This window comes from Heptranchias perlo, chromosome 20 (genome assembly GCF_035084215.1).
Source record: "Heptranchias perlo isolate sHepPer1 chromosome 20, sHepPer1.hap1, whole genome shotgun sequence".
NCBI classification, from domain to species: Eukaryota; Metazoa; Chordata; class Chondrichthyes; order Hexanchiformes; family Hexanchidae; genus Heptranchias; species Heptranchias perlo.
In genome coordinates this window covers 49,349,259-49,371,216 of record NC_090344.1, presented here as the reverse complement: position 1 = coordinate 49,371,216, position 21,958 = coordinate 49,349,259, and the positions used below count along the sequence as shown (strand labels likewise).

General features: G+C 46.0%; 1 protein-coding gene across 8 annotated transcripts; it reads right to left on the bottom strand.

Annotated features, from left to right (window-relative positions):
- Positions 1 to 5,717: 5,717 nt before the first annotated feature.
- Positions 5,718 to 20,072, bottom strand: rnf181 (ring finger protein 181). Of its 8 annotated transcripts, XR_010966510.1 has the most exons (7): positions 19,946 to 20,072; positions 17,838 to 17,971; positions 16,351 to 16,466; positions 14,605 to 14,679; positions 9,413 to 13,775; positions 9,317 to 9,348; positions 5,718 to 9,220 (listed from the first exon to the last, which is right to left on the bottom strand). XR_010966510.1 is itself a non-coding variant. In XM_068001301.1 (5 exons), exons 1-5 carry the CDS (start codon positions 20,029 to 20,031, stop codon positions 13,716 to 13,718), a joined length of 471 nt encoding a protein of 156 aa, XP_067857402.1. In that variant the 5' UTR covers positions 20,032 to 20,072; the 3' UTR covers positions 5,718 to 13,715. The 8 variants fall into 8 exon arrangements, 1 of the variants encoding a protein (XP_067857402.1); XR_010966506.1 differs by having other exon boundaries at positions 5,718 to 7,588; positions 7,685 to 13,775; XR_010966508.1 differs by having other exon boundaries at positions 5,718 to 7,588; positions 7,877 to 13,775.
- Between the last annotated feature and the right edge of the window lie 1,886 nt (positions 20,073 to 21,958).

The window sequence follows — 21,958 nt, the reverse complement described above, 5'->3', positions numbered from 1 at the left end:
CGGCTTTCGCTCAGCCAACTTGCTAACCATGTCCGTACTTTTCTCTCGATTCCATGGGCTTCTATCTGAGCTAACAGTCTCTTATGTGGGACTTTATCAAATGCCTTCTGGAAGTCCATATAAATAACATCCATTGACATTCCCTGTTCACTACTTTCGTCACCTCTTCAAAAAATTCAATCAGGTTTGTCAGGCACGACCTACCTTTCACAAATCCATGCTGGCTCTCTCTGATTAACTGAAAATTCTCGTTGTGTTCAGTCACCCGATCCTTAATTATAGACTCCAGCATTCTCCCCACAACAGATGTTAGGCTAACTGGTCTATAATTCCTTGGTTTCCCTCTCTCTCCTTTCTTAAAAAGCAGAGTGACGTGCAATTTTCCAATCCAGAGGGACAGTTCCTGAATCTGGAGAACTTTGAAAGATTATAGTTAGGGCATCTGCAATGTGCTCACCTACTTCCTTTAAAACACTGGGATGGAAACCATCTGGTCCTGGGGATTTGTCACTCTTTAGTGCTATCATTTTCTTCATTACTGTTGCTTTCCTGATGTTAATTTTATTGAGTCCCTGTCCCTGATTCAATATTAGTTTTCTTGGGATTCCCGGCATGCTATCCTCTTTTTCTACTGTAAATACTGACGCAAAGTAATTGTTCAACATGTCCACCATTTCCCCATTGTCAATGACAATATCCCCACTTTCAGTTTTTAAGGGGCCAACACTGCTACTGACCACCCTCTTTTTCCTAATATAACTATAAAAGTTCTTCATATTGGTTTTGATATCCCTTGCAAGTTTCTTTTCATGCTCTCTTTTTGTAGCTCTCACGATCTGTTTTATGACCCTTTGTTGATCTTTGTATCTTTCCCATTCGCCAGGATCTGTGCCATTTTTTGCCTTCTTGTATGCCCTTTCCTTATGTCTTATACTGTCCCTTACCTCTTTAGTTGTCCGTTAACCAATCCTCAATCGATGTTAATATATTAACCCCAATCCCATGAGCACTAATCTTGTGTAGCAACCTCTTGTGTGGCACCTTATCAAATGCCTTTTGAAAATTCAAATGACTACATTCACTGGCTCCCCCTTATCTACCCTGCTAGTTACACCCTCAAAAAACTCTCATAGATTTGCCAAACATGATTTCCCTTTCATAAAACCGTGTTGACTCTGCCTAATCGTATTATGATTTTCTAAGTGCCCTGTTACTCCATCCTTAATAATAGATTCCAGCATTTTCCCAATGACTGATGTCAGGCAAACTGGCCTATAGTTCTGTGTTTTCTCTCTCCCTCTTTCCTTGAACAGGGGGGTTAGATTTGCTACCTTCCAATCCACAGGGACCGTTCGAGAATCGAGGGAATTCTGGAAGATCAAAACCAATGCATCCACCTCTTTTAAAACCCTAGGATGTAGGTCATCAGGTCCAGGGGATTTGTTGGCTTTTAGTCCCATTAATTTCTCTAGTATTTTTTCTTTACGATTCCTAATTACTTTATGTTCCTCGCTCTCATTAGACCCTTGGTTCCCCACTATTTCTGGAATGTTTTTTGTGTCTTCTACAGTGAAGATAGATACAAAATATTTGTTTAAAACCTCTGCCGTTTCCTTATCCCCCATTATAATTTCTCCTGTCTCAGCCTCGAAGGGACCCACGCTTACTTTCGCTAATCTCTTCCTTTTTACGTACTTATAGAAGCTCTTAGAATCTGTTTTTATATTTCTTGCGAGTTTACTCAATTTTCTCCATCTTTATCAATTTCTTGGTCATCCTTTGCTGATTTTTAAAACACTCCCAATCTCAGGCTTACTTCTCTTTTTGGCAACATTGTAAGCCTTCTTCAATCTAATACAATCCTCAACTTCTCCAGTTAGCCACGGTTGAACCATTTTTCCATGGAGTTTTTATTCCTCAAGGAATGTATCTTCATTGAGAATTTTGAATTATTTCTTTAAATGTTCGTCATTGCTTATCTACTGCCATACCTTTTAATCTAATTTCCCAATCTACCTTCGCCAACTTGCCCCTCATACCTACGGAATTGGCTTTGTTTAAATTTAACATCAGAGTTTTGGACTTAATTCCATCACTCTCAAACTCAATGTGAAATTCTATCATATTATGATCACTCTGCCCCAGAGGATCCTTAACTATAAGATTACTAATTAACCCTGTTTCATTACACAATACGAGATCTAAAATAGCTTGTTCCCGAGTTGGTGCCCAGACATATTGTTCTGGAAAACTGTCTTGAATGCATTCCATTATCTCATCCTCCAAACTACTTTTGCCAATTTGGTTTGCCCAATCTATATGAAGATTAAAGTCCCTTATGATTATTGCATTACCCTCGTTGCAAGCTCCTCCAATTTCCTGATTTGTACTCTGCCCAACACGATAACTGCTGTTCAGGGGCCTGTGAACTACTCCCACCAGTGTTTTCTGCCCCTGGTTATTTCTTTGCTCTACCCATACTGATTTGACAGACTGATTTTCTGAGCTAAGATCCTTTCTCACCACTGTCTTTATCTCATTCTTTATTATCAGGGCTACCCGCTCCCCCCTCCTTTTCCATTTTGCCCATTTTTTCTTAAAGGCAACTACCCTGGAATATCTGGTTCCCAAACTTGGTCACCCTGCAACCACGTCTCAGTAATGGCTGCGAGATTAAACCCATTTTTCTTTATTTGTGCCATTAATTCATCTATCTTGTTACGAATGCTTCGTGCATTCATATATAGTGCCTTTAATTTTAACTATTTTTCCCCGATGTGACCTGAGTCACTAATGGCCTATGACCTTTGTTAAACTCTCTCCTTTCCTGACACACTCTGCTTGTCTTTACCCAAATCACCACTCTGCTCGACAGCCTGGACTTTTCTCTTTCGACATATAAATTTGCCTTAACCTGAACCCTCCCTCCCTCTTATTAGTTTAAAGCCCTATCTCCCGCCCTAGTTATTCGATTCGGCAGGACACTGGTCCCTGCCTGGTTTAAGTGGAGCCCGTCCCAACGGAACAGCTCCCTCTTTCCCCAGTACTGGTACCAGTGCCCCATGAATTGAAACTCCTGCTTCCCACACCACACTTTCAGCCACGCATTTGAGCATCTAATCTGTTTGTCCTTATGCCAATTTGCACGTGGCTCAGGTCGTAATCCAGAGATTATTACCTTTGAGGTTCCGCTTTTTAATTTAGACCCGAGCTCCTCAAACTCCCTCAGCAGTACCTCATTCCTAGTTCTACCTGTGTTGTTGGTCCGACGTGGACCACGACAACTGGATCCTCCCCCTCCTGCTTCAAGTTCTTCTCCAGCTGCGAGAAGATGTCCTTAACCCTGGCACCGGGCAGGCAACACAGCCTTCAGGACTCCCGGTTGCAGCAGCAGAGAACAGTATCTATTCCCCGAACTATACTATCCCCTAACAATACCACATTCCTTCTTGTTCCGCCCACTTGAATGGCCTCCTGTATAATGTTGCAGTGGTCAATTTACCCATCCTCCCTGCAGTTTTTGTTCTCATCCACACAGTAAGCAAGTACCTCATACCTGTTGGACAAGGTCAAAGGCTGAGGCTCCTCCACCATTGCATCTGGGATCCCCTTACCTGTTTGACTCAGTCAGATTCTCCTGGCCCTGACCGCTGACCAAATCTAAACCACTACCTCATCTGAGGGGTGTGAATGCCTCCTGGGTCAAAGTGTCCAGGTAACTCTGCCCCTCCTAATGCATCGCAATGTCTGCACCTTGAACTCCAGCCCAACAACTCAACAGAAATTCCTTGAGTTGCAGACACTGACTGGAGATGTGGTTGCCTGGGAACATGCTGCTCCCCACAAACTCCCACATCCTGCAGTTACGGCACACCACCTGCACTGCCATCTCTATCTAACCTCGTTTTATTTATTTACTTAAATAAAGTTTTTATGTAATTAATTCACTTTGTTTATTATTAGTTATTTTTTAAACTAATTCATTTATCTTGCTGGTAATACTTTAATAAAGTATTTGCCAGTTACAGGTTCCGAGTTCAAACTGCTCCCCTAGCTGAGAGAACAAAATATATTAGTTACCAGTTACCAACCCACTGTCCTCTGATGTCACTCCTTCAAATTTCTGCCTGCATTTGAGTTGGTCTCAGCTTGATATCCCTGCCCTGCTCTCGGTCACTGGTCCCTCTCCTTTATATCCCTGCCCAACTCTTGGTCACTGGTCCCTCTCCTTTACATTCCCGCTCTGCTCTCGTTCTCTGGTCCTGCTCCTTTATATCCTCGCTCCGCTCTCGGTCACTGGTCCCTCTCCTTGATATCCCTGCCCTACTCTTGGTCACTGGTCCTTCTCCTTGAAATCCCCGCTCTGCTCTTTCCACCATCTACAAGGCACAAGTCAGGAGTGCAATGGAATACTCTCCACTTGCCTGGATGAGTGCAGCTCCAACAACACTCAAGAAGCTCGACACCATCCAGGCCAAAGCAGCCCGCTTGATTGGCAACCCATCCACCACCCTAAACATTCACTCCCTTCACCACCGGTGGCTGCAACTCGCCAAGGCTTCTTCAGCAGCACCTCCCAAACCCGCGACCTCTCCCACCAAGAAGGACAAGAGCAGCATGTAGGAGGTCTGTGGAATTTGCTGCCCCAGGAAGCTGTGGAAGCTACATCATTAAAATAAATTTAAAACAGAAATAGACAGTTTCCTAGAAGTAAAGGGAATTAGGGGTTACGGGGAGCGGGCAGGAAATTGGACATGAATTTAGATTTGAGGTTAGGATCAGATCAGCCATGATCTTATTGAATGGCGGAGCAGGCTCGAGGGGCCGATTGGCCGACTCCAGCTCCTATTTCTTATGTAGGCACATGGGAACAACACCACCTCCACATTCCCCTCCAAGTCACACACCAACCCCACTTGGAAATATATCGCCGTTCCTTCATCGTCGCTGGGTCAAAATCCTGGAACTCCCTTCCAAACAGCACTGTGGGAGAACCTTCACCAGACGGACTGCAGCGGTTCAAGAAGGCAGCTCACCACCACCTTCTCAAGGGCAATTAGGGATGGGCAATAAATGCTGGCCTTGCCAGCGACGCCCACATCCCCGGAACGAATAAAAAAGTGTCTCTGGTCCCGCTCCTTTATATCCTCGCTCTGCTCTCGTTCTCTGGTCCCTCTCCTTTATATCCTCGCTCTGCTCTCGTTCTCTGGTCCCTCTCCTTTATATCCCTGCTGTGCTCTTGGTTGCTGGTCCCGCTCCTTCTGCTCTCAGGCCTCCACTCCTGCTCCTCTTATCCCCAATAACCACTAAAAACATTAACCAATGAACTAAATTACTAATGACTTACCCTCACCGCTCCTCCTCGTCTTGTGACGTCCGTTTTTTACTTTTGATTCCTCGTGGGGCTCCCTTTATGCTCCACTCAGTCTTCGCCTGTCGTTCTTTGGTTTAAATCACTGAGCACCTCCTTCCCACTCCGCATCTCATTCCCAAACTCACCAAATTCCCAGTTGAATGTCCTCACTCTGTTAGCAATTCACTCAGTGAGAGGTTCACTCTCTGTCTTTCCCAACCTGTGCTCAAGCTCCTTTGTTTTGCAGTTTAGTTTTCTATTAGTTGTGCCCCTCTAAAAAGGGGGCACTTGTGTTAGGTTTATCGTTGATGACACGGGGGCATATAGTTCAATTAAGAAAAGGCCTACTCATTACACAACAAAGTCAGAAATTAAGGTTTATTAAAACATATTATGTTGCTGCACCTTTAATGTCAAAAGAGTCCATTGAGCAAACTCCTGGTGCTCACCGCTTGATATTTCCCAACAGATTGTTTTTTGGAATGTTTCATTTACATCACATCAAGCAGCAGAAATGCATGAAAAACAATGATGCCATTACAAGCAAGGGCAATCCCACAGAGGTGGACAACAAAGGAGAGGTGTTGGAGGAAAATGGTGTGGTTGGCCATGTCAATGGCTGCAGAGAGGACAAGGAGAGATAATGCACCATGGTCATCGCCACAGAGAATGTTCATAACTTTGATCAGGAGCGATTTAGTGTTGTGGGAGCTTTGGAAGCACGAGTTTAGGATTCTAACAAGAAGCTGGAGGAGAGGGGGACATGGATCAGGGAGAGGACAATATGTTCAACACTGACTGCCCAGTGACACCGGCGCACCACACACCCACTGTCCAGTGACACCTGTACATCACACATCAACTGCCCAGTGACGCCTGTATATCAATCACCTGCTGTCCAGTGACACCTGTACATCGCACACCTACTGTCCAGTGACACCGGGACATCGCACACCTACTGTCCAGTGACACCGGTACATCGCACACCTACTGTCCAGTGACACCTGTACATCACACACCAAATGTCCAGTGACACCGGTACATCACACACTGACTGTCCAGTGACACCGGTACATCACACACCGACTGTCCAGTGACACCGGTACATCACACACCGACTGTCCAGTGACACCTGTACATCACACACCGACTGTCCAGTGACACCGGTACATCACACACCGACTGTCCAGTGACACCGGTACATCACACACCGACTGTCCAGTGACACCGGTACATCACACACCGACTGTCCAGTGACACCGGTACATCACACACCGACTGTCCAGTGACACCGGTACATCACACACCGACTGTCCAGTGACACCGGTACATCACACACCGACTGTCCAGTGACACCGGTACATCACACACCGACTGTCCAGTGACACCTGTACATCACACACCGACTGTCCAGTGACACCGGTACATCACACACCGACTGTCCAGTGACACCGGTACATCACACACCGACTGTCTAGTGACACCGGTACATCACACACCGACTGTCCAGTGACACCGGTACATCACACACCGACTGTCCAGTGACACCGGTACATCACACACCTACTGTCCAGTGACACCGGTACATCACACACCGACAGTCCAGTGATACCTGTACATCACACACCTACTGTCCAGTGACACCTGTACATCACACACCTACTGTCCAGTGACACCTGTACATCACACACCTACTGTCCAGTGACACCTGTACATCACACACCAACTGTCCAGTGACACCGGTACAGCACACACCTACTGTCCAGTGACACCGGTACATCACACACCGACTGTCCAGTGACACCTGTACATCACACACCGACTGTCCAGTGACACCTGTACATCACACACCGACTGTCCAGTGACACCGGGACATCACACACCGACTGTCCAGTGACACCGGTACATCACACACCTACTGTCCAGTGACACCGGTACATCACACACCGACTGTCCAGTGACACCAGTACATCACACACCGACTGTCCAGTGACACCGGTACATCACACACCTACTGTCCAGTGACACCGGTACATCACACACCGACAGTCCAGTGATACCTGTACATCACACACCGACTGTCCAGTGACACCTGTACATCACACACCTACTGTCCAGTGACACCGGTACAGCACACACCTACTGTCCAGTGACACCGGTACAGCACACACCTACTGTCCATTGACACCAGTACATCACACACCTACTGCACTGTGACACGAGTACATCACACACCTACTGTCCAGTGACACCAGTACATCACACACCTACTGTCCAGTGACACCGGGACATTGCACACCTACTGTCCAGTGACACCGGGACATTGCACACCTACTGTCCAGTGACACCGGGACATCACACACCTACTGTCCAGTGACACCAGTACATCACACACCTACTGTCCAGTGACACCAGTACATCACACACCTACTGTCCAGTGACACCAGTACATCACACACCTACTGTCCAGTGACACCAGTACATCCCACACCTACTGTCCAGTGACACCGGTACATCACATACCTACTGTCCAGTGACACCTGTACATCACACACCGACTGTCCAGTGACACCTGTACATCACACACCGACTGTCCAGTGACACCGGGACATCACACACCGACTGTCCAGTGACACCGGGACATCACACACCGACTGTCCAGTGACACCGGTACATCACACACCTACTGTCCAGTGACACCGGTACATCACACACCGACTGTCCAGTGACACCGGTACATCACACACCGACTGTCCAGTGACACCGGTACATCACACACCTACTGTCCAGTGACACCGGTACATCACACACCGACAGTCCAGTGATACCTGTACATCACACACCGACTGTCCAGTGACACCTGTACATCACACACCTACTGTCCAGTGACACCGGTACAGCACACACCTACTGTCCAGTGACACCGGTACAGCACACACCTACTGTCCATTGACACCAGTACATCACACACCTACTGCACTGTGACACGAGTACATCACACACCTACTGTCCAGTGACACCTGTACATCACACACCGACTGTCCAGTGACACCTGTACATCACACACCTACTGTCCAGTGACACCGGTACAGCACACACCTACTGTCCAGTGACACCGGTACAGCACACACCTACTGTCCATTGACACCAGTACATCACACACCTACTGCACTGTGACACGAGTACATCACACACCTACTGTCCAGTGACACCAGTACATCACACACCGACTGTCCAGTGACACCAGTACATCACACACCGACTGTCCAGTGACACCGGTACATCACACACCTACTGTCCAGTGACACCGGTACATCACACACCGACTGTCCAGTGACACCGGTACATCACACACCGACTGTCCAGTGACACCTGTACATCACACACCTACTGTCCAGTGACACCGGTACATCACACACCGACTGTCCAGTGACACCGGTACATCACACACCGACTGTCCAGTGACACAAGTACATCACACACCTACTGTCCAGTGACACCGGGACATCACACACCTACTGTCCAGTGACACCAGTACATCACACACCTACTGTCCAGTGACACCAGTACATCACACACCTACTGTCCAGTGACACCAGTACATCACACACCTACTGTCCAGTGACACCGGGACATTGCACACCTACTGTCCAGTGACACCGGGACATTGCACACCTACTGTCCAGTGACACCGGGACATTGCACACCTACTGTCCAGTGACACCGGGACATCACACACCTACTGTCCAGTGACACCGGGACATCACACACCTACTGTCCAGTGACACCAGTACATCACACACCTACTGTCCAGTGACACCAGTACATCACACACCTACTGTCCAGTGACACCAGTACATCACACACCTACTGTCCAGTGACACCAGTACATCCCACACCTACTGTCCAGTGACACCGGGACATCGCACACCTACTCTCCAGTGACACCAGTACATCACACACCTACTGTCCAGTGAAACCATTACATCACACACCTACTGTCCAGTGACACCGGTACATCAATCACCTGCTGTCCAGTGACACCTGTACATCACACACCGACTGTCCAGTGAAACCATTACATCACACACCTACTGTCCAGTGACACTAGTACATCACACACCTACTGTCCAGCGACACTAGTACATCACACACCTACTGTCCAGTGACACCGGTACATCACACACCTACTGTCCAGTGACACCGGTACATCACATACCTACTGTCCAGTGACACCGGTAGAGCACACACCCACTGTCCAGTGAAACCATTACATCGCACACCTACTGTCCAGTGACACCGGTACATCGCACACCTACTGTCCAGTGACACCGGTACATCACACACCTACTGTCCAGTGACACCGGTACATCACACACCTACTGTCCAGTGACACCAGTACATCGCACACCTACTGTCCAGTGACACCGGGACATCGCACACCTACTGTCCAGTGACACCTGTACATCACACACCTACTGTCCAGTGACACCTGTACATCACACACCTACTGTCCAGTGAAACCATTACATCACACACCGACTGTCCAGTGAAACCATTACATCACACACCTACTGTCCAGTGACACCGGTACATCAATCACCTGCTGTCCAGTGACACCTGTACATCACACACCGACTGTCCAGTGAAACCATTACATCACACACCTACTGTCCAGTGAAACCATTACATCACACACCTACTGTCCAGTGACACCGGTACATCAATCACCTACTGTCCAGTGACACCGGTACATCACATACCGACTGTCCAGTGACACCGGTACAGCACACACCCACTGTCCAGTGAAACCATTACATCGCACACCTACTGTCCAGTGACACCGGTACATCACACACCTACTGTCCAGTGACACCGGGACATCGCACACCTACTGTCCAGTGAAACCATTACATCACACACCTACTGTCCAGTGAAACCATTACATCGCACACCTACTGTCCAGTGACACCGGTACATCGCACACCTACTGTCCAGTGACACCGGTACATCACACACCTACTGTCCAGTGACACCGGTACATCACACACCTACTGTCCAGTGACACCAGTACATCGCACACCTACTGTCCAGTGACACCGGGACATCGCACACCTACTGTCCAGTGACACCTGTACATCACACACCTACTGTCCAGTGACACCTGTACATCACACACCTACTGTCCAGTGAAACCATTACATCACACACCGACTGTCCAGTGAAACCATTACATCACACACCTACTGTCCAGTGACACCGGTACATCAATCACCTGCTGTCCAGTGACACCAGTACATCACACACCGACTGTCCAGTGAAACCATTACATCACACACCTACTGTCCAGTGAAACCATTACATCACACACCTACTGTCCAGTGACACCGGTACATCACACACCTACTGTCCAGTGACACCGGGACATCGCACACCTACTGTCCAGTGACACCTGTACATCAATCACCTGCTGTCCAGTGACACCTGTACATAACACACAGACTGTCGATTGACAACAGTACATCACACACCTACTGTCCAGTGACACCGGTACATCACACACCCACTGTCCAGTGAAACCATTACATCACACACCTACTGTCCAGTGAAACCGGTACATCACACACAGACTGTCCAGTGACACCGGTACATCACACACCGACTGTCCAGTGACACCGGTACATCACACACCGACTGTCCAGTGACACCGGTACATCACACACCGACTGTCCAGTGACACCGGTACATCACACACCGACTGTCCAGTGACACCGGTACATCACACACCTACTGTCCAGTGACACCGGTACATCACACACCTACTGTCCAGTGACACCTGTACATCACACACAGACTGTCCAGTGACACCTGTACATCACACACCTACTGTCCAGTGATACCGGTACATCACACACAGACTGTCCAGTGACACCGGTACATCACACACCGACTGTCCAGTGACACCGGTACATCACACACCGACTGTCCAGTGACACCGGTACATCACACACCGACTGTCCAGTGACACCGGTACATCACACACCTACTGTCCAGTGACACCGGTACATCACACACCTACTGTCCAGTGACACCGGTACATCACACTCCAACTGCCCAGTGACGCCTGTATATGAATCACTTCCTGTCCAGTGACACCGGTACATCACACACCTACTGTCCATTGACACCAGTACATCACACACCTGCTGTCCATTGACACCAGTACATCACACACCTACTGCACTGTGACACTAGTACATCACACACCTACTGCACTGTGACACTAGTACATCACACACCTACTGTCCAGTGACACCGGTACATCACACACCTACTGTCCATTGACACCAGTACATCACACACCTACTGTCCATTGACACCAGTACATCACACACCTACTGTCCATTGACACCAGTACATCACACACCTACTGTCCATTGACACTAGTACATCACACACCTACTGTCCATTGACACCAGTACATCACACACCTACTGTCCATTGACATTAGTACATCACACACCTACTGTCCAGTGACACTAGTACATCACACACCTACTGTCCAGTGACACTAGTACAGCTCAATGGCAGAATTAATAACCACTTGTTTCACCACGACTTCGCAGTGATTGTGACCCAAGTCACCCTTTGCTGGAAGAAACAGTAAACTTCACTTCTGCTGCCTGCACAGCTCATCCTGTCCCCGAAAGTCAGTGTCTCACTGTCACGCCAGCCATCCTTGAACTAAAGTTGTTCCTTAAACACACCAGCTTAACTGGCACTTCCTTACGCTACTCCTGGAAATATTGACAGTTATGAAACACAAAGGATCTTGCTTGTGGAACAGATCCAAGACCCTTCACCAGCAAAATGTCTGAAACGAACAGCAGATGGCGCACAAAGCCCATCGCCAGCACCGTGCACTGAACCGCAACACTTGAGCACAGTCATGGAGCACAAGGTCCAGCATATGTATTGATAAGTTTACCATTGCTCAAGTGGAAATTTAGTGGGGCCTCATAATTCTGATGACTTCTTGTGTTTAAGCAGGACGGGGGTCAGGAAAAATTCCCACAGGACGTGTGACGGCCAATTCACAGCGATGCTCTCGTCGATCATTCGACCTTGGCTCGGCCCATTGATATGAAGCAGAACCGCCCAAGCGTTGGCTTGTTTGCCCACTGATAGAAACCATGAGATAATATATCAAAGCATAAGAGAAAACAACATTTCATTGCAAGTCACCGCTGGTTAAATATTCTTAATCTGAATCACATTAAGGTAGCACAGGGATTTGCAACTGCTTGGATGACTACTAGATAGATTTTTGCATGGAAAAAGTGATTTTTCTTAAGTGACTACTGTAAAGATAAAAGTGTTATGAAACAAAATACCAAAGGCTGAGAGGTGGATGCTTTGACTTGCTTGTTTTAAAGATGCAATTTATTTTGTGATTTTCCCCTTACACTGTTATCAGTGGGCTTATTTAGTACCATTACGCCTTAATGCACTTATAACTTTTTGTCTGATTATGCTCCTGTGAAGCGCCTTGGGACGTTTTCCTATGTTCAAGGCACTACAAAAATGCAAGTTGTTGCTGTTGGTGTTTTAACAGTCAATTAATCTGCTGACACTCACGCACTGGACACTTTCTCTCTCAAACATTCTCTTAATCAAGAGACCAACGGAAATGCACCCCAGCAAATTAGTATCCCAGGAGAGTAAGGGGAAAATGTTATCAAATAACCAGTAATAATAAATTGGACAATAGATTGATGTATTGGGTGACAATACTAAAGACTTTCATCCTACACAGCAATATATGTTTGCCTTTTTCAGTCACAAAAGAGCAACATTTCAATTATGTGTTCAGGCCCTCTGTATATGCGTGTATTTCTTTTCGTGCAGAAAGGAGAATATGTGGTACAAAGCATTTAATATTTCACACACTTTGTCCCACAAATGTAATTTGTTCTCCATAACCCTTAAAAAAAAATCTAAAATGGAATTCAGTTTATGAAGAACCAGCACTGGAGGAAGTGATGTTACTACTGGACCAGCCAATTTCAGTAAGAGTACTAAGGAAAGTAGCAGTATTTCTGCACAAATGTGTGGGAGGGGGGGGGCGGGGGGGGAATCTCGTTGGAGGACTTTCCAATGCACGTTGCACTTCAGCTGCTCTTGGCCCTTGTTCTGCATTTGTTTTAAAGGGAAAGGAGAAGCAAGTCGAGCAATGTTTGTTGAAACAACGCTTGAGAAGCTCAGGGAGCCGAATGGGACAGCACACACTCAGTCGGAACTGGAAGTGAGAAAAGTACATAGCAGAGCTCGGAATGTCCCCAGAAGAGCCGCCCGCTGGTGGTCACGTGTACATGGCATCGTGCAGATATTCCAAGCGCTGCTCCTTCTGTTTTCTTCTCTCCTGGTGGGACAATAAAATAAAAATTACATTTGTATCTAGAATCTGCATGATCAAGAAAGTGTGTCAACTTTATTCGGGTTAGTACAAGTTTGATGTATGAAACGCATAATTGTGTTGAAAAGTTACTTTCTCAGAGACAGGTTAAAATTTTATTGGAATTTAATCATTTTCATCATACAAAATAATACCAAGAAATAAAACTAAACAATAATCATCTGTGTTATGTATTTCAACGGTGCTACAACTATATTAACAATGGGAATCAGAGTTCCCACTCCATTTATCCAGTGATTTCTGCTGGGAGGTTGGGAGTGGATGTGTGTGTTTGTCAACTGACGATTCAGCACTTAATCTATCCCTAAGGCAGAGATGCTAAGGCCAACAGCAGCGCCCATACAGAGTTCAGCAAACTCAGCACAAGTCAGGAATTAAACCTGCGATTTTATAAACTGTAAAACTCAATACCACACCACATGGTACATTTATCCACTGAACCATCAGGGGGCTTCAATAGTTTCTAACAAGGCACTTCAAATCCTTCTATTGTCTCTTTGTAAATTGGAATTTATCAAAGCAGTTCAAAAGGATACATAGCCACCTTGTTTTGTCCGTTTGGGATTTACGAATACAGTAAATGGCCCCAGATACAGTCCTATGAATTTATCATCAGAAAGAAGTGTTTACCACAACTGGGCTCCTTACTGTACCAGGACATTCTAGAATATCCTCACCACAGTATAAGCGATAAAATGCTCACCAACAATAAAAGGGGTAAACACAGCACAGTAAAGCTCTGACATTGCTCAGAGTTAGGATGGAATTGTCTTACCTTGTCTTGTTTGTACTCCTCGTACTCTTCATTGTCAGTGGGTAACTCGAGTCTGCACAATGGACATGAATTTGTCTGTGAGAAAATAAAACAATGTTAAATTGAGATGTACTCTCCAGTCAACAATGCACGGACTGGTGCAGTAAATGGGCGCAACAATGTGTCGTGCCACAGAGTGTTGACAGAAAAGTTCCATATCCGCCAAATTCCCAATCTCACCCACACTGTGATGGGAGGAACAGGGTGAAAGTCAGGTGTCTTCTCAAAAGGAGTGAGAGAAAAAAAACAAAATCAGGTCAGCTCCTTGTCGTCAAGATCAGGGAATAGCAGGAAACGGAACAAGATAAAATGATCGGTAAAGAAAAACTGAATGCTGGAAATACACAACAGGTCCATTAGTATCTGAAAGGGAAAGACAGATTCATGTTTCACATGGGGTCCTTCATTAGAATTTGTGTCCCAGCTCTCATGAACGGTATCCACGCAAAACATTAACCTGTCTTTTATCCACAAAAGCGTGAGTAACAGTTTAAACATGATGGGAGTGAGATATAGATGGGGGCAGCCAATGTTGTGAAGGTGGAAGTAGGCATTTTTCATGGTGGGTCGGATATGGATTTGAAGCACAACTCAGGATTTAACCTGACACTGAGGTTACACACCATCTGCTTCAGCCAAAGTGAGCTGCCCGACAGGAGATGGAGCTTTTAGCAGAAACTGAATATGATGATTTTAGTCATTCCAATGTTCACTGGAGAAAGTTCTGGGTCATCCACAACTTGATGATGGATAAGCTTGACAATACAACAGTGACCGTAAGACCAGAAGATATTGGAGCAGGAGTTGGCCATTTGGCCCTTCGAGCCTGCTCCGCCATTTAATGAGGTCACGGCTGATCTGATTTTTACCTCAACTCCACTTTCCCGCCCTTTCCCCATATCCTTTGACTCCCTTGCTGATCAAAAATTTGTCGAACTCAGCCTTGAATGTATTCAATGACTCAGCCTCCATAGCTTTTTGGGGTTAAGAATTCCAAAGATTCACGACCCTCTGGGAGAAGAAATTCCTCATTTCCGTCTTAAACGGGCGACCCCTTATTCTGAGACTATGCCCCCTAGTTTTAGATTTCCCATGAGGGGGAACGTCCTCTCTGCATCTACCCTATCGAGTCCCCTCAGAATCTTGTATGTTTCAATAAGATTGTCTCTCATTCTTCTAAACTCCAATGAATATAGACCCAACCTGTTCAATCTTTCCTCATAAGACAACTCTTCCATACCCGGAATCAACCTAGTGAACATTCTCTGAACTGCCTCCATTGCAAATATATCCTTCCTGAAATAAGGGCACCAGAACTGCTCGCAGTACTCACCAGCACTCTGTGCGGTGGCAGCATGACTTCCCTGCTTTTATACTCCATCCTCCTCGAAAAAAAGTGGTCATTGAGTCGGTGGTGGTGGGAGGGGCAGAGCTTGGTGTCATCAGCACTCATGTGCAAACTGACCCCATGCCTGCAGAAAAATGCAAGTGGCAACTGGTAAACAAGAAAAAAAGCCAAGGATGGAACAGTGTCACATTCTGGACTTCACCATGAAGGGTCAGGAGAGGCTACTGCCAGAGATTTGCTGGCCACCCCAGTAAGAATCAGTGCCCTTGGAAAAGAAAATTGGAGGAATAAAAAAAAACAAATAAAACTGTAAATTCAAATGAGAAGTCTCAAGTAGTAAGACACGGATGCACACGTACCTTTCCCAACCAGGGCACAATACAGCCAGAATGGAAGAAATGTTCACATGGCATTTTCTTCACCTTTTCTTCTTCCTCAAATTCCAATAAGCAGACCGGACACTTAAGGCCTCTGTCTGAATGAACAGCAAACAGTCTTCACTATAACAAGGCACAAAATTATTTTGTGACACGGTGCGCAGTCTTGTGACATTCTCTACCAGCCATGGGATTCACCCACACTTTCTCAAGTCACAAAGGCTTATTATATCATTGTTACAGGCCATTTATATCACAAATTTTCTGTTAATTTGACACAAAATATTGCTGAATTTACACATCTACTGTTTAAGTGCAACCAACCTCAAGATCTCACAAAGCTTCAGCTTCACACCTTCTGCAGGACAAATGTAACCACTGCAAAGGTGGACGTAGCAAAGGTCCCAGGCTTAACTGGGGAATTCTTAAGTTTATTTTTAAACTTTTCAATGTTAACAAAGAGTGAACTAACCAGAGCGTGATGGAAACCCAGCAGTATAACTCAAAGCTGCCACTTGAATCACTCTAAAGCAGGTGCTGATATCAAACAGGTTCCTCTCGTATAACAGTACAGTAAAGATCAAAGGGCCCTCTGAACACAAGTAAGTTGCCAGAATTAACAACTTCTTTTAAGTTAAAAAATGAAATCTAAAACCTCTCAAAAATAAAAATTCAGATTAGAAATGACACTCAGATAGCAAGACTCAAATAACGAGCCCATCAGCTACATTGGGTGAAGTTAGTTCTCAGCTCTGGTTAGGTTATAAAGAACTCAACAGCTTGTAATGCATGTTTCATTTTCTGTCCATCTCCAAACTTTTTCTTTCTGTGCTTTTCTGCTCTACTGAATCATCTGTGGCTCTTTCTCCTCCTTTCTTTGCCACCCCCTTCTATTCCTACCAATATGATCCCCCTCCTATCCTGAAGATGCTGAATCCTTGCATGGGTCCAGTTCCACAGGTGTGGTCGCCGGTCAGAATCTTAGGGACATGTGAACAGGAGGAGGCCATTTGGCCCCTCGAGCCTGTTCCGCCATTCAATTATATCATGGCTGATCTGTTCCTTGCCAAAGTGGTCATTCTTCTCGTCAGTGTCACAAAGTTATTTTCCATGGAGAGCATCACAGTCGAGTCGATTCTGCCCTCAACAGGCACACATGTCCACACACAGTCAATCAGGGATTACAGGATACTTACCAGGAAAGGTAAATGCTGATATTCCCCCTTCTTTGCCTCGGGGATACAGGCCAATTGTGGCACCCATACTGTCACTCCGCTTGAGAGCAGACCGAGGATCGAACCTGGAACCCTCTGATCTGTATGGATCAGAAATGCACATGGCGCCCATGTAACCAGTCACACTTCCATACGCTCTACACCCTGGCACTAACACCGCTCAATCATTTAACAAGATTGAACGGTGGACTCTGTTAATTCCAGCTACCACTGCCCCTGAACTGAAACTCCTACCTGCCTGTGCTGGTGTCACAGGAACAGTTGGAAGATTCTGTACAATCTCCTTTTTAGCAGCAGGTGGCAATCTGTGATCCCAGTCAGAAAAATCTACTTGTCCAAGGTCCACATCTATCCCTGCCAGCAAAGACCTATAAACATATACAAGTACAAAAAAAGAAAATGCATTATTGTTGATGTACTTCATTTTTCTATAGCATCAATTCTGAAACATAAATCAAAATCAGCCCACAGACAGAATACAAGCAGTAAATAAATCCCTTGGTTTATGAAGAGAAGTCAGATTTCTGCTACTATTCCACAGAGACTTTACCGTTTTCTGATAGTCTCGGAATTAACTGTGCATTACTGAGACTCAACACATTGGATAAATATTAGAATAATCATATGTGGCCTTGAATGGAGTGGGCTCGATGGCCTGAATGGATGTTCTTAAATAGCCCGCAGATACTCACTAACTCAGCTCAAGAGAAATGACCATTTGGGTCAAGGTATCGGAAAGCATCCAGCGCCCATGTAACTGTACCCCAGAAAGAATCAGAACAAATAAAAATAAATCAGAAATGGTGGAAATCAGAAAATTCTGGAAATACATAGATGATCAATCAGTATCAGTAAGAGAAAAAACAGGTTCATGGTTTGGGTGTAGGCCCTTCGGGAGATCTAGTTAATGGAAGTTAATTGGGCCTTTCACTGCAACTGAACAAAAGGAGAGAGAGAGAGATCACTGGTAGAATATCCAAAAAAGGTCTTTTGAAAGGCTGGAGATGATACCAGCTGGAGATCATCTCAGTGAGACAACTAAACAAAACACAACGAAAATAGTCAAGTATGGCAGTGAAATACAAACAGAAAATTCTGGAAAAAGCAGGCTCAGCAGCATGCAGAAGACAAAAGGCAGGCCAACACCCTGCGTGTAGATCCTCCTCCCCTACCATAACCACCTAATTCCACCTCTGTCCCTACCTCACCTCCACTGCCATTGAAACACTTACCTTTGTCACCCCCAAAATTGATCACTCCAACACTCTGTCAGCCTCCAACTTCTGACAATCACAACTTTCGACACACATCCTATCCTACGCCAAGTTCCAATCCCACATCAACCCTGCCCTTGCCACCCTTCATTCGCTCCCGATTGACTAATGCATCAATTTCAAAATCATTGTCCTCATCGACAAGTCCTTCCACAGTCTCACCCACCTCTGCAACCTCATTCAGCGCTGCATACATCCTTCACTCTTCCTACTGTCTTCCTCTCCCTCTGTTCCACCCTTCAGCAATCACAGCCCCAAACCCTTCTATTTTGCCATCTCTCTACCCTGCTTCAAAGCCTCCTCAACTCCGACCCTGATCCTTCTCCCACCAATGCTTGGTGTTTCATTAATTTTGCCTCTGTGCAGTATTTTGGGTCATATTATTTAAGTAATTTACATAAAGTGCCAGGAGAAGGACAGCTAAAAATCAGAGTGGCAAAAGAACAGTGCCTTGGAGGATAGAGGTATGCTTCATATTGCAGGTGGTAGAAATGGTTTGGCCAATGCAGAGAATAGCAGTGTCGAGGCAAAAGCAAGGGTGACCCTGGCATTTTTATGAGAGAATGGGCAAAGAGTTGATCCCCATTCAGTTTTCACTTCTTTTCCAGCTTTTCTAAAAAGAAATGTCTGGTGCCCTGAAGATAGGCCCTGCCTGAAACAGCTTTCTGTCGATTCGCCGACAGTAGCAAAATAAAAACAGAAATTGCTGGAAAGACGGAGCAGGCCAGATGGCATCCATGGAGAGAACAGACGAGTTTACGTCTCGGTTGCAGACCTTTAGTTAAGTTTGCACCGAAAGGTAAACTTGTCTGGTCTCTCCACAGATACTGACATGTTTGGTGCGCACTCCCAGCATTTTCTGATTTATTCCAGGAAGAGTAAGAAAAATAAAAATTGAGATTTTATTTCTTTTATCCTTAAAATCAATTGGCAATTCGTTTTTAGGGGATGTCACTGCACGATGGGCCTGTGTGCTCCTGAGGCCTGTGCCCCACTCAAGGTCTCACAGAGACTTCGGTCCTCTCCGTACATTACCCCCCACAGCAGGGTGTTATGAAGAAACTCTACCTGGCCAGCTCCAGTAACGCGTTCTGCCGATACTGCTCCTCGGGGTTCGTCGGCTCACAATCATGCTCCTCGAAATACGAAGCCATTTTGCCGGAGACGCCCCACAGCTGCAACCTAACCCCTGTTCGGTGATTGACAGTCGAATGAACCAACCATCATTCGCATTGTCGACCATCGCCGATAATAAGCCAATCAGCGGAGAGGAGGCGGGACTTGTTCGTTTGCAGTCAGGTTTGTGTGACTCGCAAGCGCAGTGAAGCGGCGACTTTCGGCCGCGGAGGCTCAAAGAGGCACCACGTGACCGACGTTGGCCCAATCAGAGCGGCGCCGCTGCCTCCCGTCAACCGCCAGCACCAGTGCAGGCGGGTAACCAGGTAACCGTAACCTAGCAACGGTGCTGTGCAGGCCTGAAGGAGGGGACCGGCGCTGAAAGATGGCTCTGTGTTCTCTCCACAGATGCCGACTAACCCTGTTATGTGTTCCTAGCATTTTTAAAAATGTTTTTATACCAATAATAAGCAGGGTTCCATTAAATAGAAGGGATCTGCCTGCCTTTCTGGCCCTTGCCCCAAACAGTAACTTCTCCTCTCAGCTGCTGAAGAACCTGCTGTGCATCTCCACTATTTATTCCCTTCAGGCTGAAGCAAATCAATTATAACAACCAGAGAACCTGTACGGTGTTGGGACCTTTCAACCAAACACCAGGCAGTAAAAAACAGGTAACCCAATAGAGAGGAAGGCTTTATTCAGAAATGGACCAGGCAAGGGTAACCAGGTCAGTTCATTAGCATGATAACCAATAGTTTGGGAGTGGATGCCTGTGGTCTTCAAAAAATGGATAGATGAAGTTTGATCTTCCAATGTGAGCTTCAGTGCCGACATGTAGGAAGCGGGGAAGTCCATTTCACATTCGCCTCAGTGACCCATTTCATATATGCATATACCAGTCCAGTTTTGCACTGGGCAAAAAATAGTCATCCAATCACCCATGGAGACCACAAGATTGTCCCATCGCAGTCTCCCCTCTGTCAGCTCCCTGCAGCTCTTTGCCTGCTTTTACTCTTTCACTCTGGCCTTCCTGTTCACAGTTCCAGCATCACAGTTTGGATAACTAGGGAACCGAGAGGGAATTGGGTTTATTCAACCAAGAACCAAATGGTGCTTTTGGTGGGGACAAAGTGGGATTACCTTCACCACATGGACTGCAGCAGTTCAAGAAGGCGGCTCACCATCATCTTCTCAAGGGCAATTAGGGATGGGCGATAAATGCTGGCCTTGCCAGCAATGCCCACATGCCATGAATGAATTAAAAAAACCCAACTTGACCTATGGGGAAAAATGATCATGCAGGCAAGAGGCCAAGCAATGGTAACTAGGCTACAAATGTAAGTCTTATTAATGGGGAAGGAAACACTATGGAGTGTATTTTTGCTCAAAGAACTGTACTTTCCCACTGTTCATTTATAAAAAAAAAAGAGGCTCTCTCAGGGCTTTACCAACAGAAAGTCAGGACAGAGCAAATTTCCCTCAGAGTGCATTAGTGATGCTGTTGGTATAGGTAACAGGTAACCCAATAGAGAGTAAGGCTTTATTCAGAAATGGACCAGGCAAGGGAAACCAGGTCAGTTCATTAGCACGATCTGGGGTTATGAAGCTCTATTTAGTGGCAGACGCGAGTAGCTGCAGATGTGACGATATAATAGGTAGCTTTATAAAGGCAAATTTCTATTCAGGCACCACCAAGAAGCATTACAAAATGGCATTGCTCACATAAGGAGTGCACGACATACATAGCAAATTTAATACAGATATAGAAATTTTGATGATAAATATGTTCTGATGAATTTTAAAACCCAGAATTTAAGGTAGGAAATTATTGTGAGTGATGTTATCATACAAATGCTTAATGCATACACATTCACTACTAGGGAGCAATTTGGTAATAACATGTTAAGTCTTTGTACAATGCATTTACAAAACAGGCAAATGGAGTTCAATGTGGGGAAGTGTGAG

Excerpts from the sequence above, each read along its gene's own strand:
- rnf181 (XM_068001301.1), bottom strand. The coding sequence starts at position 20,031 with ATGGCTTCGTATTTCGAGGAGCATGATTGTGAGCCGACGAACCCCGAG. Across the intron at positions 17,972-19,945 it reads GCGTTACTGGAGCTGGCCAG|GTCTTTGCTGGCAGGGATAG; the intron begins GTAGAGTTTCTT and ends ATATGTTTATAG. Across the intron at positions 16,467-17,837 it reads TGTGACACCAGCACAGGCAG|ACAGAGGCCTTAAGTGTCCG; the intron begins GTAGGAGTTTCA and ends CTGTTCATTCAG.